We start from the raw sequence: 22,807 nt of genomic DNA on the forward strand, positions 1-22,807 counted from the left end.
GTAAGAACACTGATTTGGAAAACCATTAAAATGATATATATAGAAATCCGACCCGGGGGAGACGAGGAAGTCACTGAACAATGTTAATTAGATCAAGGTTTATAAAAGCTATGATCTATGTTTGTTTGTTTATATGTGTGTATTTGTTTAAATTTTTGTGAAAAATCAATTTATTTTTTTAAAGGACACCCCTGCAAGGTAGGCCAAGCTGCATGGAACAACGATGGGTGTGTCTACACTAGTGCCTGATCAATAATTAAATCTTCCCCCCCTCACCCTCGCAGCACGCGACCCCTAAGCAGCCCCCACAAGGAAACGTCAGTTGCTGTGTTTTTTTAAGGGTGGGGTGGGCGTGAATTGTTAGGTGGGAGAGAGATTCCGCTTCCCTGCTCAGGCGCCGCGAAGGCCAGCCCCGACGCGCGACGCCGCCGAAGAAGGACCCCACTCCCTGCGCCCGCCCTCAAACAGGCCGGAAGCGCCCAGAGTCGCGGGGGCAGGCCTAGAGTGGCCATGGGCTCCAGGTCCCGGTCCAGGGAACGGCGCCGGAGGAGAAGCCGGTCCAGATCCGAGGAGCGGGAGAGGAGGAGGCAGAGGAGGAGGAGGAGAGAGCGGGGTGGAAGGTGAGCGGGGAAGCCCGGCGGGGCGCGGCCCTGGGGACCATAGAGTCTCCGGACCATAGAGTTCGCCCGGGCTAGAGCGGTTGTTGTTGTTTTCTCCCCTATAGGTTTCTATAGGCGATTCTTTCCCCCTATAGCAAGATGCTTAAAATGTGGGGAAGGGGCTTAAGCCCCCCCAAGCTGCTTCTCCTGCTAGGTTTCGGTGTGCCTTTGGCTCAGAGGGGGAAATAGTAAGGTGGCAAGAGTGCTCCTGAGCATGTCAAGAGTGCCCTGCAGCTGGTTCAGGCCAAAAGGGGGGGGGGGACTGGCTATCATAGTTCAGCATCCCAGCAGCTGCCCCCGAGGGGAACCCACAAGCAGGAACCGCCTGGTGCAACGAAAACTCTCCCCACCTGCGATTCCCGACGTTAGCGTCAAATCGGAAGGGGAAACCCAAAGGTCATCCAGTCCAACCCACTGCAAAAACATTTGTCCTTTAGTCGTGTCTGCCTCTTGGTGACCCCCTGGACCAGAGCACGCCAGGCCCTCCTGTCTTCCACTGCCTCCCGCAGTTTGGTCAGACTCATGCTGGTAGCTTCGAGAACACTGTCCCACCATCTCGTCCTCTGTCGTCCCCTTCTCCTTGTGCCCTCCATCTTTCCCAACATCAGGGTCTTTTCCAGGGAGTCTTCTCTTCTCCTGAGGTGGCCAAAGTCTCGGAGCCTCAGCTTCAGGATCTGTCCTTCCAGTGAGCACTCAGGGCTGATTTCCTTCCGAATGGAGAGGTTGGATCTTCTTGCAGTCCATGGGACTCTCAAGAGTCTCCTCCAGCACCAGAATTCAAAAGCATCCATTCTTCGGCCATCAGCCTTCTTTATGGTCCAGCTCTCACTTCCATACATCACTACTGGGAAAACCAGAGCTTTAACTATACGGACCTTTGTTGGCAAGGTGATGTCTCTGCTTTTTAAGATGCCATCTAGATTTGTCATTGCTGCAAAAACATAGGACCAGGGGAAAGTATATTCACAGAATCTTAGAGTTGCAAGTGACCCCTTGTGTCCTGTAGTCCAACCCCCTTTTTCTTCTTCTTTGGCGATCCCTCGTAGCCGAGTAAGATTGTCTTCCATGAACACGGTTTTAACAATGAGACCGTAAGTGACTGCGGAGGCCAATTCTGGATCCACACATCCTTCCACGGTGGGGTCATAGGTTTCCAGGCGGGAGTTGATCCCGGTGAGGGTTTGCCAAGCTTGCCTTCCTCTTAGCACGTTTCTCCCTTTTGTCCTGAGTTTGAGTCTCTTCAAAGCCCAGGACACCTTTGGGAAAGGCTGTTCTCCAACTGGAGAACTCGCAGGCCAGTGTTTCCCAGTTGTCGGTGTTTATACTACATTTTTTAAGATTTGCCTTGAGAGAGTCTTTGAACCTCTTTTGTTGACCACCAACATTACGCTTCCCATTCTTAAATTCGGAATACAGTGGTACCTCGGGTTACATATGCTTCAGGTTACAGACTCCACTAACCCAGGAATAGTGCTTCAGGTTAAGAACTTTGCTTCAGGATGAGAACAGAAATTGTGCTCCGGCAGTGCGACAGCAGCAGGAGGCCCCATTAGCTAAAGTGGTGCTTCAGGTTAAGAACAGTTTCAGGTTAAGAACGGACCTCTGGAGCAAATTAAGTACTTAACCACTGTAGAGTAGTTCGCAAACCGGAACACTTACTTTTGGGTTTGCAGCGTTTGGGTCCCAAGTTGTTGGAGCACCAAGACCTTTTAGAACCAAGGTACCACTGAAAAAATGCACTGGGTATGTGTAGAAACTAGCCTCTTGTACAATTGTTAAAAGTTTTCGCTCATTCCTCTGCCCCCTTTTGCCTCCAGCCCTTGGGGGGCTACCTCTGGCTGGAGTTCTGCCCCTCTCTTTCGCTCTCAAATCAAAATTTCTCTCTCTCTCCTTAGCTCGGAGGAAGAGAGTCAGAAATGGCAGAAAAAGAAAGAGAAAAGCGAGGAACGACATGGGAAGAGGCACAAGAAGCGACGTTCTCGCGGCCGCTCCCCGAGCTCGGATTCCTCGCCGGAGAGGCGAGGGCGCAGCAGCGAGAGGAGAGGGAAGAGGACCCGGAAGCGGTCTGGGTCCCGATCCTCCGTGTCCTCCGTGACGTCGCCTTCGCCGTCCCGCTCGCAGAGCTCTCGGGGGGACCTGGGCGAGGAACTGAGCCTCCAGGAACGGTTGCAGCTGAAAGACGACAAGAAAAAACAGAAGGAGATGGTTAAGGCTCTGGAGACCCCGGAGGAGAAGAGGGCCCGGCGGCTGGCCAAGAAGGAAGCGAAGGAGCGCAAGAAGCGCGAGAAGATGGGCTGGGGGGAAGAGTACATGGGGTACACCAACACCGACAACCCCTTTGGGGATAACAACCTTCTGGGAGCCTTCATCTGGAGCAAGGTGAGTTTCGGACCGCTGTCGGCAGCCCGGGATGTTGGCACTGTAGCCAAGAGGTCAATGTGGAAGCGGTGGATTTGATTTACCTATTTTTCGTTCTATAGGACGCACCCGACCATAGGACGCACCTTGTTTTAGAGGGGGAGAACAAGAAAAAAAATTCTCCCCCTCTCTGCCCAGCGCCCATTCAGCGAAGTGGCAGGAGGCGCTGTGCAGAGAGGGGGAGAATTTTCCCCCTCTTGTTTTCCCCCTCAAAAACAAGGTGCCGCTTAAGGTGCGTTCAGTCGCCTTCAGGCGGCTACCTTGGAGGCCTGCAGAGCGAGAGGGGTCGGTGCGCACTGACCCCTCTCGCTCTCCAGGCTTCAGGTTCCTTTCGACCTGCTCTTTGGGGCTGGTGGGGCAAAGCCCACCTCCAGCCCCAAAGAGCAGGTCGGGGAGCAGCAGAAAGGCGCGCAGCCTTCCCGCTGCTCTGCGAGCTTCTCGGGGCTGCCAGTGAAGCCCGGGTTCCCCTCCCCCCCAGCCCCAAAGAGCAACAAGTCAAAACAGCAAGCGGGGCTTCTTTAGCCCCGCGCACCCTCTCCCGGCTGGAGAGGTTGTGCTGGCTAAAGAGGCTTCTGCCATAGCCGCGTGCAACCTCTCCAGCCGGGAGAGGCTGTGCGCGGCTATGGCAATACCCCCATCTCCTGCAAAAACCCACAGGAGCCGCGCACCCTTTAAGGAGCGCACGGCTCCTGCGGGCTTTTCTACAAGGGGGAGAAGGGACTGACTGGCCGCGTCAGTCCCTTCTCCCTCCTGAAGAAAAGCCCGCAAGAGCCGCTCGGAGCTTGTGTGCGGCTTTTGGGAGCTTTTCCTTCCTGCCTCCCCCCTGCATTTGCTCCGTAGGGCGCACACACATTTCCCCTTCATTTTTGGAGGGGAAAAAGTGTGTCCTATAGAGTGAAAAATACGGTAAATGGAATAGATTCAAATCATGATTTAAACCACTCGTCAGTAAGACTTGATTTACTGTATTTTTCGTTCCATAAGTCACACTTTTTCCTTCCTAAAAAGTAAGGGGAAATGTCTGTGCGTCTTACGGAGCGAATGCGTGGTCCCTGGAGCCGAATTGCCCAGGGGCGAAAAGCAGATTGTACAATGGCGCAAAAACGTGGTTACAAAGCACGGATCCACATGGGTTCTCAGGATTTTTGCATTGGGCTCCCCCAAACTCACCGTCAAATCACATGTCTGTGGCCACAGCACGAACCACAAAAATCACACATCCACTGTTTCGTTCTGAATATTTTTTTCTTGTTTTTCTCTAAAAACTAGTTGCGTCTTAAGGAGCTAAAAATACAGTAAATCTTTTTCTTTTTAAACAGACAGACTCATTCTTGCTGGTACCATCTTAACATTCACGACAAAGGTGAAGGTTTTGTTTTTTGGACGAATAAATTTTCAGAGTAGTTTTTGCAGTTCTGTCGAAAATGACTGATTTGGTTGCGCTGTAAAGAAATACGTAAGGCGGATAATTATGAAATTGTGGTGAAGTTTAATAAGTGGGTTGTTTATATTCGGACAACTTTTCTGCTGTGTTTTATCAGAGGGAGAAAAATGGCAATTTCCTTCATAACAATTTGAACAATTTATTTAACTGGAATGATAACATTATAGCCGTCCTCGGTGACTAACTCGGTTGCTCCCGCTCAAATTGGCTCTAATAATAATAATAATAATAATAATTTATTATTTATACCCCGCCCATCTGGCTGGGCTTCCCCAGCCACTCCGGGCGGCTTCCCAAAAAATATTTAAATACTGCAATACATCAAACATTAAAAGCTTCCCTAAGCAGGGCTGCCTTCAGGTGTCTTCTAAAAGTCTGGTAGTTGTTGTTCTCTTTGACATCTGGTGGGAGGGCGTTCCACAGGGCGGGTGCCACCACCGAGAAGGCCCTCTGCCTGGTTCCCTGTAACTTGGCTTCTTGCAGTGAGGGAACCGCCAGAAGGCCCTCGGTGCTGGACCTCAGTGTCCGGGTAGAACGATGGGGGTGGAAACACTCCTTCAGGTATACTGGACTGAGGCCGTTTAGGGCTTTAAAGGTACTGGGAGCCAATGTAGGTCTTTCAGGACCGGTGTTATGTGGTCTCGGCGGCTGCTCCCAGTCACCAGTCTGGCTGCCACATTCTGGATTAGTTGCAGTTTCCGGGTCACCTTCAAAGGCAGCCCCACGGAGAGCTCATGGCAGTAGTCCAAGCGGGAGATAACTAGAGCATGCAACACTCCGGCAAGACAGTCCACAGGCAGGTAGGGTCTCATCCTGCGTACCAGATGGAGCTGCCCTGGACACAGAATTGACCTGCGCCTCCTTGGACAGCTGTGAGTCCAAAATGACCCCCAGGCTGTGCACGTGGTCCTTCAGGGGCACAGTGACCCCATTCAGGACCAGGGAGTCCTCCATCAGTACCAAGGAGTAAAAGGCTCTTCAGGGGCTAAAAACCTTCCCTTCTGTGCTGATCAGGCAGCTGCGAGTTCGAGTCCAGCAGTTCCTGGAGGGGTCCAGTTTTCTCGTTCCTGATCTAAGAAGAGGAATTCCTCTCGGGAAAGGAACGCCTCCTTTGAATGTTAAAACGTTTTTCTCTCTGCCTCGATTTTATTTATCATCTCAGGCTCTGGAGAAGAAGGGGATCGGCCACTTGGAGGAGAAGGAGTTAAAAGACCGGAACAAACGGATCCAGGAGGAAAACCGACTGGAGCTTCAGAAGGTAAGAGCCAAAGTAGCAGTGAGCTGGGGGAGGGTTTCTCTGGGCATGCACAGAGTGCCTTTGCCTTAGAGATGGAGCCCCGGTGCCGCAAAAAGGAGAGGACTGCCAGGGTCTGGAAGATCTGAGCTGTAGGTTTTTTTGACCCTTGGGGAATTGACCGGTAATTCAGATTTTGATTGCCTGCTGAATCTGCCCCTCTCCTGTGAACTTGGATTTAGGAGCTTTGTGGGCAGTTAACTCTTGTTTTTGCTTTGTACATGTGTACTTAAAGCGAGATCAGTTTTCTTGTTGGTAATAATAATAATAATTTATTATTTATACCCCGCCCATCTGGCTGGGCTTCCCCAGCCACTCTGGGCGGCTTCCAAAAAAATATTAAAATACAATAACGCATCAAACGTTAAAAGCTTCCCTAAACAGGGCTGCCTTCAGATGTCTTCTGAAAGTCTGGTAGTTGTTGTTCTCTTTGACATCTGGTGGGAGGGCATTCCACAGGGCGGGTGCCACCACCAAGAAGGCCCTCTGCCTGGTCCCCTGTAACCGCGCTTCTCGCAGTGAGGGAACTGCCAGAAGGCCCTCGGGAGCTGGACCTCAGTGTCCGGGCAGAACGATGGAGGTGGAGACGCTCCTTCAGGTATACTAGACCGAGGCCGTTTAGGGCTTTAAAGGTCAGCACCAACACTTTGAATTGTGCTCGGAAACGTCCTGGGAGCCAATGTAGGTCTTTCAAGACCGGTGTTATGTGGTCTCGGCAGCCACTCCCAGTCACCAGTCTGGCTGCCGCATTCTGGATTAATAGCAGTTTCCGGGTCACCTTCAAAGGTAGCCCCACGGAGACCGTAATAAATCACCGTATTTTTTGCTCTATAAGACTCACTTTTCCCCTCCTAAAAAGTAAGGGGAAATGTGTGTGCGTCTTATGGAGCGAGTGCAGGCTGCGCAGCTATCCCAGAAGCCAGAACAGCAAGAGGGATTGCTGCTTTCACTGCGCAGCGATCCCTCTTGCTGTTCTGGCTTCTGGGATTCAGAATATTTTTTTTCTTGTTTTCCTCCTCCAAAAACTAGGTGCGTCTCGTGGTCTGGTGCGTCTTATAGAGCGAAAAATACGGTATCTATCTATTGCATACAACACACATCATCCGAACACCCCTCGTTCTCGGGTCTCTCTTTGCAGGTGAAGCAGTTGCGCTTGGAGCGGGAGCGCGAGAAAGCCATGCGCGAGCAAGAGCTGGAGATGCTTCAGCGGGAAAAGGAGGCGGAACATTTCAAGACGTGGGAGGAGCAAGAGGACAACTTCCACCTGCAGCAGGCGAAGTTGCGGTAAGTGAGGGGAGTGGGAAAGGTGAGGGTTTCAGGGATGCCAGAGGCTGGGAGACTCCAAGTCATCCTGAGAGCCAGTGTGGTGTAGTGGTTAAGAGCAGTGGACTCGTAATCTGGGGAACCAGGTTCGCTTCTCCGCTCCTCCACCTGCAGCTGCTGGGTGACCTTGGGCCAGTCACACTTCTGTGAAGTCTCTCAGCCCCACTCACCTCACAGAGTGTTTCTTGTGGGGGAGGAAGGGAAAGGAGAATGTGAGCCGCTTTGAGACTCCTGAAGGGGAGTGATAAAGCGGGATATCAAATCCAAACTCTTCTTCTTCTTCAAAGAAACAGAAAAGACGATTGGAGCTTTAAGAACTGTTTCTGCGAGTGGTTTTCAAGGCTGATTAGGTATAGAAGGTGATGTGTACAAAAGGAGAAGTTGCAGTTTGAATTTGCCTGCAAAAGAGAAGACCCACATGCTTAATAATAATAATAATAATAATAATAATAATAATAATAATAATACAGTGGATGCTTGGGTTGCAAACGTGATCCGTGTGGGAGGGCCTCATCCTGCAGGGCTCTTTTTCTGAGCTCAGGCAATAATAATAATAATAATAATAATAATAATAATAATAATAATAATAATTTATTATTTATACCCCACCCACCTGGCTGGGTTTCCCCAGCCACTCTGGGGAACACTAAACAGAACACTAAAATACAATAACCTATTAAACATTAAAAGCTTCCCTAAACATTAAAAGGGACGCGGTGGCACTTTCGCAACCCCAGAGTCAGCTACGACTGGACCTAATGGTCAGGGGTCCCTTTACCTTTAAACATTAAAAGCTTTGTGTTTGTAAGGTTGTAAGGTTGTAAATAAAACTTTTGTTTGAGCATTCTACATCCTTCAGCCTGACCTCGTCTCCTTCGCGTTCTCCCCCCCCCCCCCCCGCCCCCGGCAGCTCCAAGATTCGCATCCGGGACGGGCGAGCCAAGCCCATCGACCTCCTGGCCAAATACATCAGCGCCGAGGACGACGACCTGGCGGTGGAGATGCACGAACCGTACACTTTCCTCAACGGCCTCACCGTCTCGGACATGGAAGACCTCCTGGAAGACATTCAGGTAGGGCTGTGAAAATTTATTCAAAATTAAAACAAAACATATTATCTAGAAACATATCATCCTTATCCCCCCCCCCCTATTTTTCCTCCCTCCCACACAAAACCCACCCCCCGACTTCCCTCAGTTCCAGTCTTTGATTTATCTGAGAATGCTGTTTTCTGCATGTTACACAGTTGTATAGATCTTCAAAGTATTTAGCTGATTATTATCGATAAAAAGTTTGTGAATGTTTATTCAAAGCCAGCCAAGGAGTCCAGTTCGCTTTGTTGCATCTTCAAATACTTTGTAAAGGGTTTCCATTCATCAGTCACAGTTATTCTTGTCCCGTAGCTTATATGTCAGTTTTGCCAGTTCTGCATAGTCCCTCAATTTTTCTTGCCATGTTTCTTTAGTTGGGGTTTCTTCAGTCTTCCATCCTTGTGCTATTAAAACTCTTGCGGCCGTTGTCGCATACATGGAGATGTTTTTCAGCTTTTTTGGCCGATCTTTCCCTGCAATCCCTAATAGTCCAGCTCTCACTTCCACACATCGCTACTGGGAAAACCATGTAAGCAAATGTAAACGCTGTAGAAAATACGCTCTGGATCACGAACAGAACCGCTGCAATTAATGGATTCAAGTTAGTCATGCCCGTTCGATTTCAGTAGACATCGAACCTGCGATCCCATGCAGCGTGGCGATTTTCGCATTCCCCACCCCACCCTAAACGATATAAAATGGGAGTAATGTATTTGTGGGGGGCAGGTGTCAAGAAAATTATTTCCACCCCCCACTCCCCCAGGCCTGAAATGAGTCCAGAGCCTCAGTTTCCCCCCTCTGTTTTCCAGGTTTACATGGAGCTGGAGCAAGGGAAAAATGTGGATTTCTGGAGAGACATGACCATCATCACCGAGGATGAAATCGCTAAGCTCCGCAAATTAGAGGCTTCTGGGAAAGGGCCAGGTAGGTGTGAATTGAAGCATCGGAGGGCCTGCCTTGCTTGTGGAACAAAAATGTGTGCTCTGGTTCGCCAGAAGCGGCTTACTCCTGCTGGCCACATGACCCGGAAGCTGTACGCCGGCTCCCTCGGCCAGTAAAGCGAGATGAGCGCCGCAACCCCAGAGTCGGCCACGACTGGACCTAATGGTCAGGGATCCCTTTACCTTTATGGGAGTATATTGTATTTTAAAATGGGGTATCAGAGTTTTTAGGGGGCTAACCAGGTTGGGATAGCTGGGATAGCAGGCTTGTTGGGTTTTGAATGTCTTACGTAGATTTTTCAATTTCGTTCTTCTGTGTGGGACAGTGACAATAAAGATTATCGTATCGAGAGAAAGAGCTTCTGTGTGAATGGATAGGGAGCCCACAGTTCTTCAGATCAACTTGGGGGTTGGAACAACATCAGGCCAAATTCAGGATTCGCAGCAACTCCTCGGCCAGGGAGGCGGCGAGGGTCCTGGGCTCCCTCTCCTCTTCTGACGGCATCTTCCTCCCCTCCTACGTCCTGCAGGCGAGCGCCGGGAAGGGGTTAACGCTTCGGTCAGCTCTGACGTGCAGTCCGTCTTCAAAGGCAAGACCTACAACCAGTTGCAGGTGATCTACCAGGGCATTGAGGGCAAGATCCTGGCCGGAGGACCCAACCTGGACATTGGCTACTGGGAGAGTCTCCTGCAACAGCTGAAAGCCTATATGGCCCGGGCAAGGTGAGTGGATCACCCTGACTGGACCACTTTCCCACAACGGCGGCCTAATTTCTGATCATAACTTTTTTAATATACTTTGGTCCCTTGGTTCTCAAACTCGATCCGTTCCGGAACTCCGTTCCAAAGCCAAAGCGTTCCAAAACCAAGGTGCGCCGCTTTCCCGTAGAAAGTAAGGCGAAACGGATTAATCCGTCCCAGACTTTTAAAAACAACCCCTAAAAATTGGGACGCGGGTGGCGCTGTGGGTTAAACCACAGAGCCTAGGGCTTGCTGATCAGAATCCCCGCGATGGCGGGGTGAGCTCACGTTGTTCGGTCCCTGCTCCTGCCAACTTAGCAGTTCGAAAGAACTTCAAAGTGCAAGTAGATAAATAGGTACCAGAAAATTAAAAACACGATAAAACACCAAACATTAAAAGCTTCCCTAAACAGGGCTGCCTTCAGATGTCTTCTAAAAGGTCTTTATCTCCTTGACATCATTCAAGGCACGCGGGCGGCGCTGTGGGTTAAACCACAGAGCCTAGGACTTGCCGATCAGAAGGTCGGCAGTTTGAATCCCCTCAATAACTGGGTGAGCTCCCGTTGCTCGGTCCCTGCTCCTGCCAACCTAGCAGGTCGAAAGCACGTCAAAGTGCAAGTAGATAAATAGGTACCACTCCAGTGGGAAGGTAAACGGCGTTTCCGTGCGCTGCTCTGGTTCGCCAGAAGCGGCTTAGTCCTGCTGGCCACATGACCTGGAAGCTGTACGCCGGCTCCCTCGGCCAATAAAGTGAGATGAGTGCCACAACCCCAGAGTCGGCCACGACTGGACCTAACGGTCAGGGGTCCCTTTACCTTTAATATCCTGTTGGAAGCCGCCCAGAGTGGCTGGGGAGGCCCAGCTAGATGGGCGAGGTAGTAAGAATAATAATAATAATGATGATGATGATGATGATGGTCTGGGGTCCCTTTATCTTTGCCTTTACGTTTGAAGACTTTCAGATAAATATTCTGTTATTTTCTACGTTTCTCAGGGATAACAAGTGTGGGTAGATCAAGGTGTATCTTGAGCTTTTCCTTGCGTTTCCCCCTTCTCTCCCAGGCTGAGGGAGCGCCACCAGGACGTCCTTCGCCAAAAACTCTACAAGTTGAAGCAGGAACAAGGAGTCGAGAGCGAGCCCCTCTTCCCCATCATTAAGAAGGAGTCTTCACCCCCGGGAGGCTGCAGCAGCAGCAGCAGGTGAGCTGGATTTTGGGGGCTCTCTGGACCAACGTGGACGCGGGTGGCGCTGTGGGTTAAACCACTGAGCCTCTTGGGGTTCCCGATCAGAAGGTCGGCGGTTCGAATCCCCACGACGGGTGAGCTCCCGTTGCTCGGTCCCTGCTCCTGCCAACCTAGCAGTTCGAAAGCACGTCAAAGTGCAAGTAGATAAATAGGTACCGCTCCGGCGGGAAGGAATACGGCGTTTCTGTGCGCTGCTCTGGTTCGACAGAAGGGGCTTAGTCCTGCTGGCCACATGACCCGGAAGCTGTACGCCGGCTCCCTCGGCCAATAAAGCGAGATGAGCGCCGCAACCCCAGAGACGTCCGCGACTGGACCTAATGGTCAGGGGTCCCTTTACCTTTACCTTTACGAGGACCAACGTAGGTCTTTCGGGACCATTGTTACATGGTCCCAGTGGCTGGTCCCAGTCCCCAGTCTGGCAGCCGTGTTCTGGATTAGTTGCAGTTTCCAGGTCACCTTCAAAGGCAGCCCCACAGAGAGCTCATGGCAATAATAATAATAATAATAATAATAATAATAATAATAATAATAATATATTGTTTATATCCCGGCCATCTGGCTGGTTTTCCCAGCCACTCTGGGCGGCTCCCAACAAAATATTAAAAACACACACACAAAAAATTAAAAGCTTCCCTAAACAGGGCTGCCTTCAGATGTCTTCTAAAGGTCAGATAGAAGTCAGATAGTTGTTTATTTCCTTGACATCTGATGGGAGGGCGTCACCACCGAGAAGGCCCTCTGCCTGGTTCCCTGTAAATTGACTTCTCGCAGGGAGGGAACCGCCAGGAGGCCCTTGGAGCTGGACCTCCGTGTCCAGGCTGGACAATGGGGGTGGAGACGCTCCTTCAGGGATACAGGGCCGTTTAGGGATTTAAACGTCAGCACCAACCCTTTGAATTGTGCTCGGAAACGTCCTGGGAGCCAATGTAGGTCTTTCAGGACCAGTGTTATGTGGTCTCAGTGGCCACTCCCAGTCCCCAGTCTAGCTGCCACATTCTGGATTAATTGCAGTTTCCGGGTCACCTTCAAAGGTAGCCCCACGTAGAGCGCATGGCAGTAGTGCAAGCGGGAGATAACCAGAGCGTGCACCACTCTGGCCAGACAGTCTGCGGGCAGAGAGGGTCTCATCCTGTGTACCAGGTGGAGCTGGGAGACGGCTGCCCTGGACACAGAACTGACCTGCGCCTCCATGGACAGCTGTGAGTCCCATATGGTCTCAGCGACCGCTCCCAGTCCCCAGTCTAGCTGCCGCATTCTGGATTAGTTGCAGTTTCCGGGTCACCTTCAAAGGCAGCCCCACGGAGAGTGCATGGCAGTAGTCCAAGCGGGAGATAACCAGAGCATGCACCACTCTGGGGAGACAGTGCACAAGCAGGGAGGGTCTTGGATGGAGCTGGAAGAAAGGTCAGAGCAGAAGGAAGGCAACTTCCTTCTTTCCTTTCTGCAGGCTGGAGCCGGAGGATAGCACCCAGGCGCAGCCCAGCACCTCTTCGGCCGAGCCTGGGGGCGCCGAGCCCGAATCGGAGGCCAAGGCAGAGGGAGATGGCGAGGCGGTTCTGATGGAGGAAGACCTCATCCAACAGAGCTTGGATGACTACGACGCCGGCAAGTACAGCCCCCGCCTTCTGACGTCCCACGAGCTGCCCTTCGACGCCCACGTGGTGGAGGCCGACGAAGACTTCCAGCGGCTCCTGCTTTCCCGACAGCAGCTCCAGGTCACAGGTAGGAGGGGAAGGGGGCTGGGGGGGCTCTGGGGCCGCGTCAAAGGGCTTGGCTTGGCACCGTGGGGGGCAACTGCCCTGCGGATCTTGTGGTCTAGAAGCAAGAACCTACCTGGCCTCAGGTCTCTTCTCAGGCCACGCCCACTTTCCTCAAGCCACGCCCTCTGGGCAGCTAACACCCTTTGCTTGAGGCCTCACCCCTTTATTTAAACCACGCCCCGCTGTGAAGGCCACGTATCCCTTTATCGAGGCCACACCCCTTTCTTTAAACCACACCCTTTCCTCGAGGCCACACCCCTTTCCTTAAACCACACCTCCTCTGCAGGCCACATGCCCCTTTCTCGAGGCCACACCCACGTTCCTTAAACCACACCCCCTCTCTGCGGCCACACGCCCCTTTCCCTTAAGCCACACCCCTCTCCTCCGTCCAGGCCCCCTCTCCCAAGGCCACGCTCCCTTTCCCCAAACCACACCCCTTTCCTTAAGCCGCGCCCTCTCCTCAGGCCCCCACCCCTTTCCTGCACAAAATCCATTGGCAGGGAGTTCCAAAGCGCAGCCGCTGCCACGCTAGATGCCCGAATCCTCGCGAAATCCAGACTCCAAGGTCTCTTCCACTGCCCTCTCCCCTCTGCCCCTCCCCAGGTGATGCCAGCGAGAGCGTAGAGGACATATAACCACACCCCCTCTCTGCGGGCCACACGCCCCTTTCTTGAGGCCACGCCCCTTTCTCTTAAACCACACCCCTCTCCCTTAAACCACACCCCTCTCCTCCGTCCATGCTCCCTTTCCTCAAACCACAGCCCTTTCCTTAAGCCACGCCCTCTCCTCAGGCCCCCACCCCTTTCCTGCTCAACATCCACTGGCAGGGAGTTCCAAAGTCTAACCGAGACCACGCTAGACGCCCGAATCCTCGCGAAACCCAAAGGCCGCCTGCCGCTGCCCTCTCCTCTCTGCCCCTCCCCAGGCGACGCCAGCGAGAGCGCAGAGGACATCTTCTTCCGCCGCGCCAAGGAGGGCATGGGGGCGGACGAGGCCCAGTTCAGCGTGGAGATGCCTCTCACGGGCAAGGCCTACCTGTGGGCCGACAAGTACCGGCCCCGCAAGCCTCGATTCTTCAACCGCGTTCACACCGGGTTTGAGTGGAACAAGTACAACCAGACGCACTACGACTTCGACAACCCGCCCCCCAAGATCGTCCAGGGCTACAAATTCAACATCTTCTACCCGGACCTCATCAACAAGCGCTCCACGCCAGAGTACTTCCTGGAAGCCTGTCCAGACAACAAGGACTTCGCCACCCTCCGCTTCCACGCCGGACCCCCGTACGAAGACATCGCCTTCAAGATCGTCAACCGGGAGTGGGAATACTCTCACCGCCACGGCTTTCGCTGCCAGTTCGCCAACGGCATCTTCCAGCTCTGGTTCCACTTCAAGCGCTACCGCTACCGGCGGTGAGGAGGGGGGCTTCCTCCGTGCCCCCCCAGGCCAGCGGAAGGGGCTCGTTCCCGCGCCGAAACCAGCTGCGTCGCCGCAAACCGCCGAGATGTCCAACTTCTGCGCTGTTTGCTGGGCGCTTTTCCGTGACGGTTTTAGGGGCCGCCGACACCCCTCTAGATGTTGTGGGGTTCCGGCCCCCGGCAATTCCTGACCGTCCGGATTCCAGAACCCCTATTTTCCTCCGTCTCTGCTTTTAAGAGGTGCTCCCGTCTCTCTGGAGGCAATAGCGAGGGATATGGGATTTCCCCGTCCCCAGAAGAGGCACCCAAGACAGGAATTCCTCTTCCGAACAGTCACCCTCCCATCATTCCGTAAGGAATTCTCCTTTTGGCAACAGCCCTGGAGAAAATCTCAGAGATGCACCTGGTCTCCCATCTTTTCCCAAAATCGGCAGGTGTTCCCCATCCCCTTTGCAGACACAAACAATAACCCCCGACTCTTTCTCTCTCTGTGTAGATTCCTACGACACCGAACGGATCCGTTTGCCAGGCATAGATTACGTATATTATTTTCTGAAGCAGGGCAGCGGTGGCTTTGTGTACATTTACTTAGCGGTGCCAAATCACCCTTTTGTATAACCGTTCTCCCAGCGGCTCTCTCCGGAGAGCGCTGTCCCGGCACAATAAAATTTTTTAGATGGTCCAAGCTGTCCTTTGCCGTCTTTTGCAAACTCTTGTCGATGGGGATGCACCAATTTTGAGCGGGGCAAGAGGTGCAGATCTGCCGTCAGGGAGAGTTGCTGGACTCCCGGCTCCTGTCAGATGGTAAAGGTAAAGGGACCCCTGACCGTTAGGTCCGGTCGTGGCCGACTCTGGGGTTGTGGCGCTCATCTCGCTTTACTGGCCGAGGGAGCCGGCATACAGCTTCCGGGTCATGTGGCCAGCATGACTAAGCCGCTTCTGGCGAACCAGAGCAGTGCACGGAAACGCTGTTTACTTTCCCGCCGGAGCGGTACCTATTTATCTACTTGCACTTTGATGTGCTTTCGAACTGCTAGGTTGGCAGGAGCAGGGACCAAGCAACGGGAGCTCACCCCGTCATTGCGGGGATTCGAACCGCCGACCTTCTGATCGGCAAGTCCTAGGCTCTGTGGTTTAACCCACAGCGCCACCCACGTGAGATGTTAAGGGCTGTCAAACAGAAGATGGGATTATTCCCCTTTCTTGCCTTCTGAATCCTCTGGTTTGGTTTCCCATCCTCTGGAACAGTCGTGACTGGGGCTTGGGTGAAAAGATTTGGGGTGTGGTGAGGAGAATGGCCTAGAGGGCACATTCTGAGGGCCTGGTAAAGGTAATAAGTTTATTACAGTAGTACCTCGGTTTAAGTACTTAATTCGTTCCGGAGGTCTGTTCTTAACCTGAAACTGTTCTTAATCTGAAGCACCACTTTAGCTAATTGGGCCTCCCGCTGCTGCCGCACGATTTCTGTTCTCATCCTGAAGCAAAGTACTTAAACCGAGGTACTATTTCTGGGTTAGCGGAGTCTGTAACCTGAAGTGTATGTAACCCGAGGCAGCACTGTAATCATATTAAGATTAATTTATTATTTATACCCTGCCCATCTGGCTGCGTTTCCCCAGCCACTCTGGGCGGCTCCCAACAGAATATTAAAAACACAATAAAAAATTTAAAATTTCCCTAAACAGGGCTGCCTTCAGATGCCTTCTAAAAGCCTGATAGTTGTTTATTTCCTTGATATCTGATGGGAGGGTGTTCCACAGGGCGGGCGCCACCACCGAGAAGGCCCTCTGCCTGCTTCCCTGTAGCTTCACTTCTCGCAGGGAGGGAACCACCAGAAGGCCCTCAGACCTGGACCTCCGTGTCCAGGATGAACGATAGGGGTGGAGATTCTCCTTCAGGTCTACTGGGCCATTTAGGGCTTTCAAGATCAGCACCAACTCTTTGAATTGTGCTCGGAAACGTCCTGGGAGCCAATGCAGGTCTTTCAGGACTGGTGTTATGTGGTCTCGGCGGCCGCTCCCAGTCCCCAGTCTGGCTGCCACATTCTGCATTAATTGCAGTTTCCGTGTCACCTTCAAAGGCAGCCCCACGGAGAGTGCATGGCAGTAGTCCAAGCGGGAGATAACTAGAGCATGCACCACTCCGGCAAGACAGTCCACAGGCAGGTAGGGTCTCATCCTGCGTACCAGATGGAGCTGCCCTGGACACAGAACTGACCTGCGCCTCCATGGACAGCTGTGAGTCCAAAATGACTTCCAGGTAGAGAGGCACAGAGGGCCGTATTTGAGGGCCATCCTGGGGCCTGAGATTCCCCACCCGTGGTCAAGAAACGTGTTTTGCGGTTGACCTAACGGATGTTGAGGGTGGAATTACAGATGTCCTAAATGAACAAGAGATGACTTCATCGGTTCTTTTGCAATCTGTGATTATTATTATTAATTGGGGGGGGGGGCAGAAGAGAACCGAACGCTGTGATGAGCGAGACATCAGATCCTCTTGATAAACAAATGCATAAGTCATAATTCCTTAATGGACTTACTGGAACCGCTCTCCAAATGTTAATTTGCGGCTGGGGCAGGGGGTCGAAGCGTTTGAAACATTTTAAAGCTCTGATGAAGCTTAAGAAGATGGGGCATGTTCCCAGCTCTTTCCCGTAAGCCTCATTGACTTTTCTCCGTGGGGTATTCCCCCCTCCTTCCTCAAAACAGCGTGGTCTCCGGAAAGGACTGGGGAAGACATCCCCTTCTCCTTGTGCCCTCCATCTATCAGGGTCTTTTCCAGGGAGTCTTCTCTTCTCATGAGGTGGCCAAAGTCTTGGAGCCTCAGCTTCAGGATCTGTCCTTCCAGTGAGCACTCAGGGCTGATTTCCTTCCGAATGGAGAGGTTGGATCTTCTTGCAGCCCATGGGACTCTCAAGAGTCTCCTCCAGCACCATAATTCAAAAGCATCAATTCTTCGGCGATCAGCCTTCTTTATGGTCCAGCTCTCACTTCCATACATCACTACTGGGAAAACCATAGCTTTAACTATATGGACCTTTGTTGGCAAGGTGATGTCTCTGCTTTTTAAGATTCTGTCTAGGTTTGTCATTGCTTTTCTCCCAAGGAGCAGGCGTCTCTTAATTTCGTGGCCGCTGTCACCATCTGCAGTGATCATGGAACCCAAGAAAGTAAAATCTCTCACTGCCTCTATTTCTTCCCCTTCTATTTGCCAGGAGGTGATGGGACCAGTGGCCATGATCTTTGTTTTTTTGATGTTGAGCTTCGGACCGTATTTTGCGCTCTCCTCTTTCACCCTCATTAAAAGGTTCTTTAATTCCTCCTCACTTTCTGCCATCAAGGTTGTGTCATCTGCACATCTGAGGTTGTTGATATAAAAAGGCAAAGGGACCCCTGACCATTAGGTCCAGTCATGGCCGACTCTGGGGTTGCGGCACTCATCTCGCTTTACTGGCCCAGGGAGCCAGCGTACAGCTTCCGGGCCATGTGGCCAGCAGGACTAAGCCGCTTCTGGCGAACCAGAGCAGCGCATGGAAACGCCGTTTACCTTCCCGCTGGAGTGGTACCTATTGATCTACTTGCACTTTGACGTGCTACGTTGGCAGGAGCAGGGACCGAGCAACGGGAGCTCACCCCGTCATTGCGGGGATTCGAACCGCCAACCTTCTGATCGGCAAGTCCTAGGCTCTGTGGTTGATATAGTTTTCTTTTATTCTGTCGGCTTACCTCCCGGTTCTGTGGCAAGGTGATGTCTCTGCTTTTTACCTTTCTGGACTGAGTTCTTGCGGACTAAGCTGGGCCTGAAGGCCAAAGATTCTCCCTTGCTTTCTACTTTCCTTGCAAACAACTGCCTCTGGCACAGATGCTGGATATTTCCTGCAAAGCGTCTCTGTCTTTTCACCCCTCTGCCAATGCAACCCCCCTCCAGAGCCTTGTTCCATTTAGCGATGGCATGTCTCCAGCTGCCTCCTTCCCCCTGCCCCATAGGGAGCAGATAAACTCTGGGGCCTGGTGCCAGACCCCTACGAGATACGGCCCGAGGGCGCCAGCAACCTCCCGCCGGGGATTCTTCTCACGCCGAGAGAAGCCGTTTTGTCTTTCATAATGCCTTTTCCCCCAAGCCCAGATTCCCAGAAGTGTGGGGGGGGGGCAAGGCAGTGGAGGTGTTAATAGAGAAATCTGAGGGCTCCCTTGGACAAAAAACAAGGACACCAGCCAGGAAAACCAGAGCAAAACAGCAGCCAGTCGGCTTGGTCTTGATTGAAGACTGTCGCGACAGGACTCCCACCTGCCACCAGGTGGAACAAGATGGATGCCCCGAACAAGAGAGAACCCAAACTTTTATTAGCTGCTAATCCCCATGTTGTTGTTGTTTAGTCGTGTCCGCCTCTTCGTGACCCCCTGGACCAGAGCACACCAGGCACTCCTGTCTTCCACTGCCTCCCGCAGTTTGGTCAAACACATTCTGGTAGCTTCGAGAACACTGTCCCACCATCTCGTCCTCTGTTGTCCCCTTCTCCTTGCGCCCTCCATCTTTCCCAACATCAGGGTCTTTTCCAGGGAGTCTTCTCTTCTCATGAGGTGGCCAAAGTCTTGGAGCCTCAGTTTCAGGATCTGTCCTTCCAGTGAGCACTCAGGGCTGATTTCCTTCAGAATGGAGAGGTTGGATCTTCTTGCAGTCCATGGGACCCTCAAGAGTCTCCTCCAGCACCAGAATTCAAAAGCATCAATTCTTCGGCCATCAGCCTTCTTTATGGTCCAGCTCTCACTTCCATACATCACTGCTGGGAAAACCAGAGCTTTTACTATACGGACCTTTGTTGGCAAGGTGATGTCTCTGCTTTTTAAGATGCTGTCTAGGTTTGTCATTGCTTTTCTCCCAAGAAGCAGGCGTCTCTTAATTTTGTGGCTGCTGTCACCATCTGCAGTGATCGTGGAGCCCAAGAAAGTAAAATCTCTCACTGCCTCCATTTCTTCCCCTTCTATTTGCCAGGAGGTGATGGGACCAGTGGCCATGATCTTCATTTTTTTGATGTTGAGCTTCAGACCATATTTTGCGCTCTCCTCTTATATATACTAACCAGCCTCATTTTCTTGATCTGTTTTCCTGCTACGATTCACCCAGCTGCATAGTTCTTTATCTCTGTTTTCCTTCAGCAGAACTGTCAAGGCTGATAAAAGACACACAGCCGAGCCCCACAAAAGATGAAAGGGCTTATTATCCTCTGGCTCTACATGAGACAGCTTTTAATTTTCTGTTAATCCCTGCATGTCAAGTTTCCAGACCTCATGGTTGCAAGAGAAAATGCCTAAAAGCATTTGAATATCAAGTTTCTAGACCTCATGGTTGCAAGAGAAAATGCCTTTAAAAAGCATTTGTATATCAAGTTTCTAGACCTCATGGTTGCAAGAGAAAATACCTAAAAAAAGCATTTGTATATCAAGTTTCTAGACCTCATGGTTGCAAGAGAAAATACCTAAAAAAAGCATTTGTATATCAAGTTTCTAGACCTCATGGCTGCAAGAGAAAATGCCTAAAAGCATTCGTATATCAAGTTTCTAGACCTCATGGCTGCAAGAGAAAATGCTTTAAAGCATTTGTATATCAAGTTTCTAGATCTCATGGTTGCAAGAGAAAATGCCTAAAAAAGCATCTGTATATCAAGTTTCTAGACCTCATGGTTGCAAGAGAAAATGCCTAAAAGCAAATCATTGTGGTTCCCATCATTCGGCAAATCGTTTCCTTCCCCACCTCTCTATAAAATTCCCCTGCCCACAGGCCTCGCTTAATTGACAATTAATTCTCAGCTGAAAACACGGTTTTGCCAATTATGCGGTCATTTTGATGGGCATTTTGGGGTTTCTTTTCATTATCATCGCCCGGGCGAGCTGTTTCCCGGGCAAAGCGAAGGAACGAAACGATCAGAAACGTCGCCAAATAGAATCAAATAATTTTTAGTGTTTGGAGGGACAGGCGATGTGTCGGATCACACTTGCTGCACCAAAACATCATCCCAGATCCCTGCAAAACAAAGTTCGCTGCTCCTTGGCCGTCCTCTAATCCTTTTACAAACAAATCACGACGAATTCTCAATAAACAGGTCATATTGCGAGGGCAGAAAGCAGAAAAAACAACTTGCGTTGCCCATGTTTGGCTATCCCAAATAAACCACCGTTGGCAAGGCCAGTTCTCTGCGAAGCTGCGAGTTCGAGTTCAGGAATTGTAGGAAGCCGGTCTGTCTGCAAATCATTTCTGCTGCTCCAGAAAGGAGAGTCGAACTTTATAAGTCCTGCAGAAAAGCTCAGATGTTTTAAGGGCATTTACAGCAAAGAGTTTGCCCCCAAAAGAATCCAGGGAACTGCAATCATCACAGATTAGGAAAAGGCTGCTGATTCTTTAAACAACCATGAGGTCTAGAAACTTGATATATGAATACTTTAAAGCATTTTCTCTTGCAGTCATGAGGTCTAGAAACTTGATATGCAAATGCTTTTAGGCATTTTCTCTTTCAACCATGAGGTCTAGAAACTTGATATACGAATGCTTTTAGGCATTTTCTCTTTCAACCATGAGGTCTAGAAACTTGGTATACAAATGCTTTTTTAGGCATTTTTCTCTTGCAGCCATGAGGTCTAGAAACTTGATATATGAATGCTTTTAGGCATTTTCTCTTGCAACCATGAGGTCTAGAAACTTGGTATACAAATGCTTTTTTAGGCATTTTTCTCTTGCAGCCATGAGGTCTAGAAACTTGATATATGAATACTTTAAAGCATTTTCTCTTGCAGTCATGAGGTCTAGAAACTTGATATACGAATGCTTTTAGGCATTTTCTCTTGCAGCTATGAGGTCCGGAAACTGGACATGCGGGGATTAATAGAATAGATTAATAGAAAATAAAAAGCTGTCATGAGGTCTAGAAACTTGATATCCCTCCCAAAGGCCTCTTTCCAAAAAGCCACCGGTCCAAAGAAGTTCTCCCGTTTTCCCTCCAGGGGGAAAACTCCTGCAAGTCTCCTCCTTTATCTCTCTCTCTGTCTGTGCAATCTTTTCCCTGAAAAGGGATGAGCCGCCCAGCCTTCTCTCTCTTGGTCCCTCCCTTTTCCCTACCCAGTTCTCAAAAAAAAAAAAAAAAAGCGATTTTTCTCAGATGCATCAGACAGACGAAGTGGGGCAAAGGGACCAGTCTCTTCGCTGCCTCCCAAGAATTAGCGCTCAACTTCTGGGAACTTAGACTGGAAAAGGGTATGTAGCCCAAATCCTTCTTCTAAGGGTGATGGTGGTGGTTTTTATACTGGTTTTTATACTGGTTTTTATGCTGGTGATGGTGGGTCTTTTGCTAGCCTGATGGTCGTTGTTTTTTTAGCAAAGGCTTGTTGGAGCACATCCTCCAGCCGGGGGGGGGGGAGCGGTTTTATTTCAAGGCGCAAAAGGGGAAGCGAGGCTCCGGGAGAGATAAGGGAAGAGGGAAGAGGGAGGGATGGGGAGAAGGGACTGGAGGGGAGAGGGAGGTGGGCATTGGAAGAGGGGAGGGGGTGGGGAGGGGAGGAAAGGAAAGGAAAGGAAAGGAAGGAGGGAGAGAGAGAGAATGAAAGAAGGAAGGAAGGAAGGAAGGAAGGAAGGAAGGAAGGAAGGAGAGAGAGAGATGGGTATTGAAGAGGAAAGGGGATGGGGGAGATGGGGGAGGGAAGGAAGAAAAGGAAGGAAGGAGAGAGAGAGAGAGAAAGAAAGAGATGGAAGGAAGGAGAGAGAGAGAGAAAGGAAGGAGAGAGAGAGAGAGAGAAAAAAGAAAGAGAAGGAAGGAAGGAGAGAGAGAGAGAGAGAGAGAGAGAGAGAAAGAAAGAAAGAAAGAAAGAAAGAAAGAAAGAAAGAAGGAAGAAAGGAAGGAGAACAAGAAAGAAAGAAAGAAAGAAAGAAAGGAAGGAAGAAAGGAAGGAAGGTATTGAAGAGGAAAGGGGGAGGGAAGGAAGAAAAGGAAGGAAGGAGAGAGAGAGAGAGAGAGAGAGAGAGAGAGAAAGAGATGGAAGGAAGGAGAGAGAGAGAGAGAGAGAGAAAGAAAGAAAGAAAGAAAGAAAGAAAGAAAGAAAGGAAGAAAGGAAGGAGGACAAGAAAGAAAGAAAGAAAGAAAGAAGGGTATTGAAGAGGAAAGGGGGAGGGAAGGAAGAAAAGGAAGGAAGGGGAGAGAGAGAGAGAGAGAGATGGGTATTGAAGAGGAAAGGGGAGGTGGAGGGAAGGAAGAAAAGAAAGAAATGAAGGAAGGGAAGAAGGAGGAAGGAAGGAAGGAAGGAAGGAAGGCAACATGTTCTTACCCAGAACCCCTCATTTCGCCTTCTTAGGCTCTGAAAGTTGCTATGGGCAAGGGAGAGATGCACTCTGCACATGGTCAGAGGCACTAGGTGCCTCAAATGATCTTGCAGAGAGGCAGGACAAAGACCGGAGTAAGATGAAAGAATGGAGAACTGAAGACACTCTC

The 22,807-nt window shown here is 50.8% G+C and overlaps 3 protein-coding genes across 5 annotated transcripts in view; all 3 read left to right on the forward strand.

Annotated features, from left to right (window-relative positions):
• RNF126 (ring finger protein 126) overlaps positions 1–22,807 on the forward strand; it is a 767,042-nt gene that overhangs the window by 262,206 nt on the left and 482,029 nt on the right. The gene's annotated exons all lie outside the window — the stretch shown is intronic.
• Positions 356–15,019, forward strand: CACTIN (cactin, spliceosome C complex subunit). 3 transcript variants are annotated; one of them, XR_014543325.1, is made up of 11 exons: positions 356–620; positions 2,555–3,038; positions 5,684–5,779; positions 6,954–7,099; positions 8,049–8,211; positions 9,039–9,153; positions 9,701–9,893; positions 10,974–11,111; positions 12,604–12,878; positions 13,842–14,582; positions 14,636–15,019. XR_014543325.1 is itself a non-coding variant. In XM_083594503.1 (10 exons), the coding sequence occupies exons 1-10, from the start codon at positions 511–513 to the stop codon at positions 14,330–14,332; spliced, it is 2,211 nt and encodes a 736-aa protein (XP_083450629.1). In that variant the 5' UTR covers positions 375–510; the 3' UTR covers positions 14,333–15,019. The 3 variants fall into 3 exon arrangements, 1 of the variants encoding a protein (XP_083450629.1); XR_014543326.1 differs by having other exon boundaries at positions 13,842–14,574; XM_083594503.1 differs by having other exon boundaries at positions 375–620; positions 13,842–15,019.
• Positions 21,317–22,807, forward strand: part of TBXA2R (thromboxane A2 receptor) — a 17,545-nt gene continuing 16,054 nt past the window's right edge. The window contains exon 1 of the mRNA XM_083594816.1: positions 21,317–21,579. The gene's annotated coding sequence lies outside the window, so the exon portion shown is untranslated. The remainder of the gene's footprint in view (positions 21,580–22,807) is intronic.

Source organism: Podarcis filfolensis (genome assembly GCF_964270895.1).
Source record: "Podarcis filfolensis genome assembly, chromosome: 18".
Classification (NCBI taxonomy): Eukaryota; Metazoa; Chordata; class Lepidosauria; order Squamata; family Lacertidae; genus Podarcis; species Podarcis filfolensis.